Source organism: Bipolaris oryzae (assembly GCF_000523455.1).
Source record: "Bipolaris oryzae ATCC 44560 unplaced genomic scaffold scaffold_195, whole genome shotgun sequence".
Taxonomy (NCBI): Eukaryota; Fungi; Ascomycota; class Dothideomycetes; order Pleosporales; family Pleosporaceae; genus Bipolaris; species Bipolaris oryzae.
Window position 1 is genome coordinate 36,284 of NW_006911471.1, and position 11,614 is coordinate 47,897.

The 11,614-nt window shown below is 52.4% G+C and overlaps 5 protein-coding genes across 5 annotated transcripts; 2 read left to right on the plus strand and 3 right to left on the minus strand.

Annotated features, from left to right (window-relative positions):
* Positions 1-181: 181 nt before the first annotated feature.
* On the minus strand, positions 182-1,799 carry COCMIDRAFT_106714 (uncharacterized protein; the record flags this gene model as incomplete). The annotated part of the gene is made up of 2 exons (XM_007694063.1): positions 182-1,701; positions 1,778-1,799. The coding sequence occupies 2 exons, from the start codon at positions 1,797-1,799 to the stop codon at positions 182-184; spliced, it is 1,542 nt and encodes a 513-aa protein (XP_007692253.1).
* A 446-nt stretch (positions 1,800-2,245) lies between these two features.
* Positions 2,246-3,678, plus strand: COCMIDRAFT_106677 (uncharacterized protein; the record flags this gene model as incomplete). The annotated part of the gene is made up of 3 exons (XM_007694064.1): positions 2,246-2,298; positions 2,351-3,427; positions 3,486-3,678. The coding sequence occupies 3 exons, from the start codon at positions 2,246-2,248 to the stop codon at positions 3,676-3,678; spliced, it is 1,323 nt and encodes a 440-aa protein (XP_007692254.1).
* Positions 3,679-4,483: 805 nt separating this feature from the next.
* Positions 4,484-5,781, minus strand: COCMIDRAFT_106692 (uncharacterized protein; the record flags this gene model as incomplete). Its single annotated transcript, XM_007694065.1, has 4 exons — positions 4,484-4,837; positions 4,888-5,136; positions 5,202-5,490; positions 5,549-5,781. 4 exons carry the CDS (start codon positions 5,779-5,781, stop codon positions 4,484-4,486), a joined length of 1,125 nt encoding a protein of 374 aa, XP_007692255.1.
* Positions 5,782-6,616: 835 nt separating this feature from the next.
* Positions 6,617-8,669, plus strand: COCMIDRAFT_106687 (uncharacterized protein; the record flags this gene model as incomplete). Its single annotated transcript, XM_007694066.1, has 4 exons — positions 6,617-6,763; positions 6,821-7,095; positions 7,142-8,375; positions 8,433-8,669. The coding sequence occupies 4 exons, from the start codon at positions 6,617-6,619 to the stop codon at positions 8,667-8,669; spliced, it is 1,893 nt and encodes a 630-aa protein (XP_007692256.1).
* Positions 8,670-9,422: 753 nt separating this feature from the next.
* Positions 9,423-11,422, minus strand: COCMIDRAFT_106713 (uncharacterized protein; the record flags this gene model as incomplete). Its single annotated transcript, XM_007694067.1, has 2 exons — positions 9,423-11,332; positions 11,383-11,422. 2 exons carry the CDS (start codon positions 11,420-11,422, stop codon positions 9,423-9,425), a joined length of 1,950 nt encoding a protein of 649 aa, XP_007692257.1.
* Positions 11,423-11,614: the final 192 nt, after the last annotated feature.

Genomic DNA, 11,614 nt, shown 5'->3' on the forward strand with positions numbered 1-11,614 from the left:
TAGCCTACAATCGCCGGACGTATGGTCTGCCGTATTTGGGGACACTTGTGAAAGAGCGATATTAATTGGCATGTTGCCCAAGCCATTAATCACTATTCGAGTCTGAGATTTCCTAGATAGGTTCGAATCGTGTCCAAAGCATCAGGTACTATAACTCAACTCCTAGCATCAGACCAACTCTTTACGACCTCATCCTCTTTGAGCTCGCAACAGACGCTTCTTCCATATCCTCCCACTCGTCATCCTCGTCATCATCAAGCACAACTGCTCGTTTCCTCTTACCCCTCGCACCAGCTGGAAAAGCAGATGTGGTATCAACTGCCAGATTTTGGCGCTTCTCAAGGCCCTCTAGACGCTCCTCAAACTCCTCCTGCTGACTGTCGACTGCAGACTCTAGCTTCTCGACGCGCTCAGCGGTATCCTCCATCTGATCCAAAGCGTCGGCGTTCTGGCTGTAAATACGGTGTTTTAGGGCTAGACGCCAGAAGTAGTATCTTCTGTCGTTTTCATTGCTTGATTTCGCTTTGCGTGTAATCCGTGACCGACTGCGGTGGTTTGGAGGAATGGTTGATAACAGATGCAGCTCAACCATTCTGTAGAATTGCCTGCTCACAATCTTTGTTTCTTTTCGGAGTTCTTCGAGATCTGTTCCATTCCCAAGAATTTGGTCTCGCGGGATAGGCGAGTCTTTTCTCAAGGCTTCTGGGGGCAGGTTTGAAGCAACCGATAGGTTTTGGAATGCAGGCAAAGTGCGAAGATACGTAATATCGCTGTAGTCTCGCATTGCATCGAACGCCTCACTAGGATCTTCTACGGGAATCTCGTAGATGAAGGGCTTGGACACTAGATCGTGGAAAATAGTGTCGTAGAGCCGGCTTCCAAGCGATTGGCCTTGATATGGAGGAATGACGAGGAATTGCGAGATACGTTCTCGTGACGGTGTTTGGAGAAGGTCGAGTTTGTCGGTGAAGAGGAAAGTCTCGGGGTCTTGGTGTAGACGAGGTGGCGTGTACTTGCCAGTCTCGCCGCTGTCGCTTTCAGCAGGCGAAGGCAGCTGCTTTGTAGCCCGCGCAATCTCGAATGTAGGGAAGATCCAAGAGCGGTAGGTCGTGGAGAAACCAGCCAGTGTATAAGGCGATAATGTCTTGTCTTCCAGCGGGGTCACCTCGTACAGTAGATATAGTGTCCAACGATCCAAAGTCTCCTCGTCATCCAAACCATTCGTTGTGGCGCCTTCGATAAACAGTATTGCCAAGATTCTCATGTTTGTCCAGATGCGCCGCGCCTCGGGATCTGACATGGAGGCCCTCCATATCTCATATTGTTTCCCGTATAGAGTGAAGGCATTGGCGAGCTCGCCAGGCGGCTTCCAGTCAGCCGGAGTCGCGCTAGCAGCGTCGCCAATGGACTCTGGGAGATACTCGCGGAACAGCTCTGGTGATAGGTTGACCTGGTTTAGATCTGGAGAAATCTTCTTGAGGTCGAGTTCTTGGTCAAACGAGATTTTCAGCTTTGGCTTCAGGTCGTTGGCGCGGAAATCTAGTTCGATGCTGGGGTTTTTGTACCCCGCGATGGTCTCATTCTCCTCGATGAGGGTGTATGTATAGCTGGGATTGAAGGATTCGAGAATGCGCTCAGGGCCGTCCTCGTTGGCCGTGCGGTAAAGATTGAGGTGAAAACATTCGTTTGAGTTGGTAACCCCTAGAGAATATTAGTACGAGGATTGTATAAGCTGTCAAGACTACTATCGTGGAAGCCTTTTGCGCAAAGCACGTACATTCATCCAGATCAAGCGCCATCGCGATAGTGTGTGGGTTTGAATCGCAGAAACAATGGCTCGGCTACACTCAGCAGATACTAAACGATCTCGCGATGTACTGTTAACAGTATCACCAAGTAAGTGAGAGTGGTTGTGCTGGGTAGTTTGCGCGCAAAGTGGTAGACGACTAGCGCGACGGGAGACGCGTCTAGCTCAGCCCTACGCCATGACGGCCGCCCCTGCGCCTTGCCGACAAGTGCGTGGAACCCCAAGCCCTCAAGAAAGTTGCGGCTACGTCCACGACAACAGACCACACCGCCCACACCAAACCACACCCCACCACTGACACGGCCGACTACTCGAGGGGTATGGGCAGTGTTGATTGAAGCGCTGAAATTGTTCGCTCTTTTTTTCTTTTGCATAGCAGGCGCATCCTTCTCTTCGCTCCTCCGCTTTTAGGGAGACGACACTCCATACATTGTCAAAATGTGGGACGGACTCTTCATGTTGCTCGCGCTGAGCACGGTAATGGGCATTGCGTACGTAGATGTATTTGAATATGTCGCAGTTTACATGCACTAACGGCTCCAGCTCATTCCTCGCCGGCATCCTCCCTCTCTCCTTTAACCTGTCCACACGACAACTGCGCACCATGACTCTCCTTGGCACTGGCGTGCTAGTGGGAACATCGCTGATCGTCATCATTCCCGAGGGCATTGAGACCATGTACAGCGCAGGAATGAAGACGCATGCGCACTCGCGTAGTGTGCGCAGTGTGGCCCAACCTGCCATTCTATCAGCGAGGAGCCTGCAAGGAGACCTACTACACGCGCCCGAGTTCCCCGCATGGAAGAGGGCAGACCAGGTAGATGTAAAGGACATTGGTGGAGCCATTGAATTGCAGATGAGCAAGGCCAAGTACGCACGGCAGGCGGAGAAGCCTACCGAGGACCCGCATCCACAAAAGGGAGGAGACGATGATTCTACTGAAGGCCACAAGGAGGGACACACTCGTGTTCACGCACCAGAAGACGAGGAGAAGCCCCATGGCCATGCAGAGGCTGGTCATGACGACGGATCGAGCCCACATGCGTACATTGGAGTCGCGTTGATCCTCGGCTACATTCTCATGTTCCTGGTCGAACATCTTCCCGAAGCCCTGGCGTCTGGACAACCCGAATACCAGCCCATGCATATTTCTCTGTCGAACCTGGCGCGTGGGCCGCACAATTCTTCGTCGTTGAGCGTGAATGGAATGGGCATGCAGAGCGCGGCTGTTACACCCTTGGCAACACCTGGGCTTCCCCCACCACCTACCAAGAAGACGCCAGCAGCCACTATTGGTCTCGTAGTCCATGCCTGTGCCGATGGAATTGCTTTGGGTGCTTCATCGACCGCCGAGTCCACATCTCTGTCTCTCGTCATCTTTTTTGCCATTATGCTCCACAAGGCACCCGCTGCATTTGGTCTTACATCCGTTCTCCTCAAACAAGGCCTATCCAAGCGCAAGGCGCGGACTCACCTCGCCTTCTTCAGCTTAGCAGCCCCCGTTGGTGCTCTGGCTACCTGGACCATTGTCCACATGTTCGGACGCAACCACCTGGGAGGCGACGAGGGACTGACCTGGGCAACGGGCTGGGTACTCTGCTTCTCTGGAGGAACTTTCCTGTAAGTTCGATTCACAATTATTCTGAATTTTTCTTTTTGCTAACAATACACGTAACAGATACGTCGCTATGCATTCGATGGCCGATGCAACAGCCTCGCAACACGCCCATGAAGATCCGACTGCAAACGGCTACATGGAAGCATACTCTGGATCCAACCGCATGTCCAAGACAGACGTCAGCATCGTCATGCTTGGCATGCTACTTCCCCTTATCACGCAAATAGGCCATGCTCATTCCCACGGCCATTAGCATCCAGCCCTCCTTTTTTGTTAAATTGCATTCGCTGGCGTTTCGCATTACAATTGCTCTCTCATGCTGCTACCATAAAACGGTTGTTAGATAAGCGCGCATAGGTTCACCATGATACCACAATTCTGACGTATTGTCTGTATTACGTTACCTCGTCTCGCATTTTTGTTTTGTTTCCTTTTTGCCAATCAAGATAGAAGTTTCCAATGTTGTCGTCACGTGATCATGTTTCTTGCGCCTTTTCTTTAAACAGCCATAGTTCGTGTCCAATGCCTGTCCTTATGTAAAAGCCAATTAATTGGCTCTTTGTATGTAAACATGCCAAGGCAAACAATGCGTATCCTGTAAAGAGCAACAAAAAACAACAATCAATTCTCACAGATGAATTCATAGAGAGCCTCACAAGTGCACGCAGAGAATATCGTACAGGTTGGCATTCCCAAGCTACAAAGACGCTACAGGGACAGGTCCATCCATCTATACGTATATTTGTATTCATTTCTTTATTCATTGAACCCATATCTCATAACTCGGACTAGCTAACTCAGTCTTCCGTAACCGTAATGAACCCGAAATAGTTCACCATAGACACCGTGCCCTGATGAACTCCGAATTCCCACTTTTTGCGGATAAAAACCGATAACTCGAACGAACTAACATGATGAAGGCTCTAGCCTATATGTCTCTATCATGATAAATGACAGATGTCCATATGCCAGAACCCTTCGTAACACAGATCCACATCGCCTTGCAGTGTCACACACGACTGGGCGGGGGGAGCATGCGTCTAGGCAGATGCAGCCACCTAAGCTGCAGTGGTAGCAGGAGGGTTCTCAACGACCTTCTCAGGGGTTGCGTTGGTGGTAGTGGCCTCGGTAGTAGGGGCCTCGCCCTCAGCGGGCGCGTCTGGTGCGTCGTCCTCCTTGCCGGGTGAGTCAATCGCGACCTTAACGGCGATCTCGCGGCCCTCAATCTCCTTGCCGTTCATCTCGGCACACGCCTTCTGTTGGAGCTCTTCGGAGCCGAGGGTAACGAAACCGAAACCACGGCCCTTGCGGGGCTCGCCGCGAGCCTGGAGCTTCTTGACCATGAAGCGGGGGATGGGGCGAAGAGCGATCTTGGCCTGGGTAGGCGAGTAGTCCTTGAAAATCTCGAGAAGCTGCAGTTTGGTAAGTAAAGGCCCAATCTGAGGTTTCAGAGAATACGTACCCTATCCTCCTTCAGGTCGTAAGGCAGGTTGGCAACCATGACCTTGGTCTTGGAGGGAACGCCATCCTCGGGAGGACCACGCTGCTTGCGCTCGCGGGGAGCAGCGGCCTTGTCGGCGCCCTTCTTTGCTGTAAGCGCTTCGTTCGTAGTCTCGGTGAGGGGAGCAACTTGGCCAGGTACATTTGTAGGAGTAGATTCGGCAGGGGTTTCAGTGGAGGGCTCGGCTGGCTCGGCGCCCTCAGCGTCGGTCTTCTTGACAAGTATGATTAGTCTATGTTCATGATGAGTATACAATCGTTGTTGTCTGTACTTACAGCACGTCCTCCACGTCCGGCACGGCCACCGCGGCCACGACCGCGGCCACGTCCGCGGGTGGAGGTGCGGCGGCGGGCCTCGCCAGTGTTGCCTTCGGCTCCGCTGCCAGCTCCCTCAGCGTGGGCCTCGGGGGTGCGGGCAAGCTGGATGGAGACCTTGCGGTCGAGAATGGCCTTGCCGTTGAGCTCAGCAATAGCACGCTCAGCCTCGGAGGGGGTGGAAAGGGCAACAAAGGCGTAGCCGACGGGGCGCGAGGTGCGTGGGTTGGTGGGGATGGTCGTAGACTCGCTGGACAGCGTGTTAGCTTGAGGTAGTGGCGTCATGTGGAGAAGGCGGGCCCACATACACCAAGTAGTCCTTGAAGAAGTCCTTCAACTCCCCCTCGGTGGTCGCGTACGCGAGGTTTCCAATGTAAAGTCGCCTGCCCTCGGCGGCGCTCGCACGCACAGCCTCGTCCTCGGCTGCGGTGGGCTGCTGGGCGCCGGTGCTCTCCGTGGTAGTGGGTGCGGGAGCGGTGTTGTCGGTGGTGAGGGAGGTGGTGGCCATCTGGGCGGTGACACTGTCGACAGGTGCGGACATTTTTGCTGAAGTTTTAAGGGTTGACGAACACGAGTAAAGAATCGAACGTGTAGAGTGACTGAGGAAACTTGGAGTCCTGGTAAACCGGCAAAGGTAACCTTGAACAGCAGTGGATTATTGAAGTATTGATGGGATTGTCGAACCGCCTGTTGGTGGAACTGTTGACGAGGGGGGTGTGGAGTGGGTAGCTACGAGCCCGGGGAAGGTTGAGAGAGGATTGGGTTGATGGAGTGCTTGGTTTGTCTCTGTTGTTTGACTTGATGGGGGAGGGAAGGGAGCAGGGCTGCGGGCCTGGGCAGATTATTTTGAAGAGAGGGCGGCCATGGGGCTTGTCCCAAAGCGGCAGTCGAAGCGGCCCACTCGCGCAAGGAAGCGCCACTGATTAGGTGCGCCACATATGTATGTGCATGCTACAGGGAGGGAGGAGCATCTGGCGTGTTGTTTATGGACTGTCTGGGAAGTTGTACGTATATGCAAAATATCCAGGTATATTCTCATCTATCTAATTACTTACTTGCATATGCAGGTCGTTTGTGTGCATACTTGCTCTGACACGGGTGCTGCTTAGCTAATGCACCTTACACTGAGTAGCTGGCGCCACACACTCCAGCCCCCCCTTGCCCGCCTGCGCCACAGCTCAACGTCGACGACGCATCCAGTTGCCTTAGGCCCCACTGCCGCTAGAAGCCGATAGCAGCAAAAAGACCCGGCTGCCGTTGACGTGGCCGCTAGTGCACCGCTTCTTCATGCGACGGGTCCGGGGGGCCAGCCGTCAAATCTCATCTCCTCGACGAGTCTCCTTGAAGCTAGTCTCACCGTACCGCTCCCTAATGCCATGCCCGCCCTGCAGCAACCACGTCGCGCGCTGGTCGTCTACGGCTCCGAGACAGGCAATGCCCAAGATGTGGCCGAGGAAATGGGGAGGATCGCTGAGCGCCTGCGATTCGACACCGACGTTGCTGAGCTGAACGCCATCAGTCTTGTATGTCAGTCAATGGCCGGGCCAGTACGTGCAGCAGGGCCTTGTTGACTCGAGTAGAAACAATTGTTGCAGCATGATGTTGTTTTGATTGCAATCTCCACCACGGGCCAGGGCGATCTGCCCCCAAACAGTCAAAAATTCTGGAGAGCCATTAGAAGCGCTCGCTTACGCCCAGGATGTCTGCATCAGATGAAGTTTGCCTCATTTGGTCTGGGAGACACATCGTATCCCAAATACAACTGGGCTCATCGTAAACTCTACAATCGCCTCATCCAACTCGGAGCCCAGGCAATATGTGACCGTGGTGAATCTGATGAACAGCATCCAGAGGGGTAGGTCAATCTCGTCGTTGCCATACAATGTGTCTGACTTGTCCAGTATCGATGGTTCATTTCTTCCCTGGTCTACCAAACTTCGTCAACACCTCCTGGAAGCATATCCTCTTCCTAACAGTGTTGAACCAATACCGGACAATGTTCTCCTAGACCCTAAATGGCTACTTGAAATTGCTGATGAGACTTCAACATCTTCAACCAAGCCTGAAGTAAACGGCGACTTGCCTGATATCCCCCCACCAGACCTCCTCAAGGTTCCTGGTGGCTTTGCTGCAAAGATTACGAGTAATGAACGCGTTACTCCCACCACACACTGGCAAGATGTCCGACATCTCAAGTTTGAAATACCAGAAGTTCGCTCCTACGTCCCGGGTGATGTCCTCACGATATACCCCAAGAACTTTCCCTCGGACGTCTCCCATTTCCTAGAATGCATGGATTGGACCTCGATTGCGGATATACCCCTACGCTTCGCTCCATCCTCAGCATCTACACCACCATCCGCAAGTGTCCCAATTCGAACTTTGGATTCCAATACTACAATAACCCTACGTCAGCTCCTTACTAACCACCTTGATATCATCTCCATCCCCCGCCGCTCCTTCTTTGCACAACTCGCCCACTACACCACTGATGAATTCCACAAAGAGCGTCTCCTTGAATTCACAGATCCCCAGTACATTGACGAGCTCTACGATTACACGACACGTCCGCGCCGCAGCATCCTGGAAGTTTTGCAAGAGTTTGAATCTGTCAAGATACCATGGCAGCGCGTGTGTAGCATTATTCCCGTACTGCGGGGAAGACAATTTAGCATTGCCAGTGCGATGAACCCAACAGCAGAACTAGAGAAGAAAACCAGGATTGAGCTATTGATTGCAATTGTCAAGTATAAGACTGTTATCAAGAGAATCAGGCAGGGCGTAGCAACGAGATATATCGCTTCTTTTATACCTGGCCAAGAGATTACCGTTACACTTTCGCAGGGCGGGCTCGGTGTAAGCAAGGAGGAACTGCAAAGACCAATCGTCATGGTCGGGCCAGGAACCGGCGTGGCGCCGATGCGATCGTTAATCCACCAACGCATGTTGTGGCGGGAAGAATTGAAACAAGCACAGAACGGACAATCGCAAGACCAGGAGCAAGATCAAGAAAAAGACTTGCTATTCTTCGGCTGCAGAAACGCCGAATCAGACTACTTTTTCAAGGACGAATGGGAGAAGTTGCAATCCGCTGGCGTTCCACTAACCGTTTTTGCGGCCTTTTCTCGAGACCAGGTGAGCTACAACCTCATTTCCTCCTCTTCTTCTCCTTCCAACTGACATCTTCCTCAGCGGCAGAAAGTCTATGTCCAAGATCTTATCCGCCAGCAATCTGCCCTCATCTTCTCCCACCTCTACCAGAAGTCCGGCATTATATACGTTTGTGGTTCTTCGGGTAAGATGCCTCAAGCAATCCGCGAAGCACTCATTGAAGGGTTCCAAGAGCATGGAAACTTGGATAGAGAAGGAGCAGAGGCGTACTTGGTGGGAATGGAAAAGGCTGGACGATATAGGCAGGAGACGTGGTAGTGGTGGTACATCTTTGGCTCCACATCGCGCTACCTACCCATTGCTATTACTGCCCACTCTTAGCTGCTCATCCCTAACTGTCATTATTAGACTTCACAACATGTCTGTTATATCAGAGCAAAAGGAAAGAGCTCCTAGTGGAATACAACACTAGACTAAAAATAGATCCCACAATAACGGCTCAATACCAACAAGAGGCAGCTCTACAGCAGCAACAAAGCACCATACGTCTTGCCACAATATAAATTATTACACGAAGAAGTCATCAAGTATACAAAAAAGTAAAAAAAGATAACAAAAAACATACGACAGCGGGGATTCGCCAGTGGTCACCCACCTGACTACTAATCCGCCGATTTCGAGCTTGAGTACCGCTGAGCGAACGGGAAGCGCTAGAATCTCGAATCTATGGCCGTATGTGAAAGAACTTCAAGATTCAGGAAATGATATTAGCGGTGTTTTTGGAAAAACAGTTTGGCAAAACAGGGCTCAGCGATGTGCTTAGCTAGCGCTTCACCCCCCATCAACTTAAACTCCACCACAGACGTGAACCTCGACTGGTCAGCTTCTGAAATATCGAACCAGGGGGAGGGTGAAAAATTGTATTGTTCGCTTCACAAAGCAATATATGCGAAAGTGGTATGCTCGTATGGCCTCCATGATAGCATGAAATGCCATGGATAGCGCGAAGAGTGAATTCATGCATGCTGTAACCCTGTATCTTCTCTAGCAAGCACAATACCTATCGAGTACTCAGCCCTGCATTCGCCTTAATCTTTCCTCAGCAGCCCTTGCCCTTCTTTCCCTCTCCATTCTTGCCCTCGCCTCTGGTGTCAATCCCCTCATTTCTTCCTCTCTCAGGTCGGCGCCAGTCTTGACAGGCAGCGCGCCCAAAGCTTTGCCTCTGCCCAGCCGTTGCTCCTTTCTCCTCACCTCTTCTGCTTCGCTCTCCTTACGCACTCGCTCTGTTTCTGCTTTTCTACGATCAGCCTCGGCCTTACTTTCTGCAGCCTTCTCGTTCTTTTCTTGCGTATCTCGCTTGTCAGCCTCAGCCTTGGTCATGGCTGCCGGAACACCTGCTTTCTCCCAGTCCCATGCAGACTCGCCGAGTTCGGAACGTGCAACGCGAAATGCATCCCTTGTCGCACGATCACCCGCCAATGAGAATGGCGTCCGAGCTTCGTCATTCATCAATGTTGGGTCTGTGCCCGCTTTTGTGAGAAGCGCAATGACAATGGGAACCGAGTTGAGGGATGCCGCAAGGTGCAAAGGCGTTGGCGTGTGGTGGTTGGCAGGCAGGAAAGTGAACGTTGCTGGGATGTTGTTGGTCTTGAGGTAGTTTAGGAGCGCAGGTACCTTGGAGCGTTTGACCATTGGTATAATCTGCGATGTGTGTAAGGAGGCAGCCTCTTCCTCTTTCGTTGGCTTCTTGGGTTTGGGCTTTGCCGGAGCTGGAGCTGTGGTTGGAGCTTCTTTCTGAGAAGCGTTCAGAGCAGCAAGTGCTGCCTCATCAACTGTGCTTTGCTTCACCCGAGTAAGCTCAACAAAAGCACGCATGAGCTCTTTTTGAGTCGCTCGGCGAGTACTGAACGGGAAGCCTCTGTTGCGCGGGTCGTTGCTTCGCAGCACTTGTCCTTCGTAAGGACCAAAAAGTGTCCTTCGATTGGTTGCACCGGTAGCGCGAACGAATATGAGCTCCGCAGTATCAATCATACTCTTCCAACTGTTCAGCAGTTCGCGTACTTCGTTGGCGAGCGCGGTTTCGTTGTAGCGACGTATCGAGGAACCGGCGGAGTGGGCATTCCCCTTGGCGTTGTCGTTGGCAGATTGTGAACCGCCCTGTTTCCTTCGGGTGGTGTATCGGTGGAAAGTCTTGTGAGCGATGACTGTGGCTGACCGCTCGTCTACTCCGTTGTGTTTCTTTCCTGTTTTGGGCGCTAACGCTACAATCATAGCTGCAAAATGCCCGCCGCCAATCATACACAGAAAGTAGTGTGGCCCAATGTCTGTGTTGGGTAGTGGGACGCCACCCTCGTTCGCCTTGATCTTTGGGGGTTGCTTCGGGGACAGCTGTTTGCTCCGGATGGTCTCTAGAATGTGTGACTCCTCTTCTTGCTCCGCATTCGAGAATATGGCGCGGTATATGCCCAGCGATGTGTTGTCCGGTAGTGCGGGCGATGTGAACCAAATCAACGGAGGCTTGCCAGGGCCACTCTGCTTCTTGGATGAGGCAAACTCGTCGAACCCGGGATCTGTGATATGAGCCTGCTTCTTCAAGAGCGCACTGAGGGTAGAGTCTTTCGCCTTGCCGCCGCCGCCATCGTCTTCTTCTTCATCCGATTCTGATGACTCAGAGCCCGATATGCTCTCATCCAAGTCTCCAATGAGCTTCTCAAACTCAGCCTCACTCACTGGCTTAGCGCCCTTTATCTTCTGTTTCAAGTTGTAGCCATGGAGGTCGGATCGGACGTGACTGCGCTGATCGATGAGGGAGACGAAGCTGAGGCCGCAGAGGTTGCATGAGGTCGCTTTTGCCGGGCTGGAGTCGTTTTCGGAAGATTTGTTCACGGTGTTTGGGTCTTGAGGGGGGGTTTCTGGGAGCGGTTGTTCGTGCTGGTCCTTGAGTGTGAGGGTGGCCAGGAGCTCTTCGGGCAAATCGAAAACTGCAGACGCAGACGTTAGTTGGATCACAGACGGCGAGAAACTATATTACCGTAGAGTGGTCGCTGCAGTAAATGGCCGTCTTGCGCCATTTGATATTCATATAATGTACTTACTGGCAGAGGTGGTTGTCAGTAAGAGCGGAACATTTGGTGGGGCGGGTCGAATATGACGTAAGTCAGGACCCACTAACGTGCGGGATCAGCGAGCTGGCCAGATCAGCAAGCTGGCCACCCCACCCCACCTCACCCGACTCTCTACACTACCACCATTATGCCGCGACA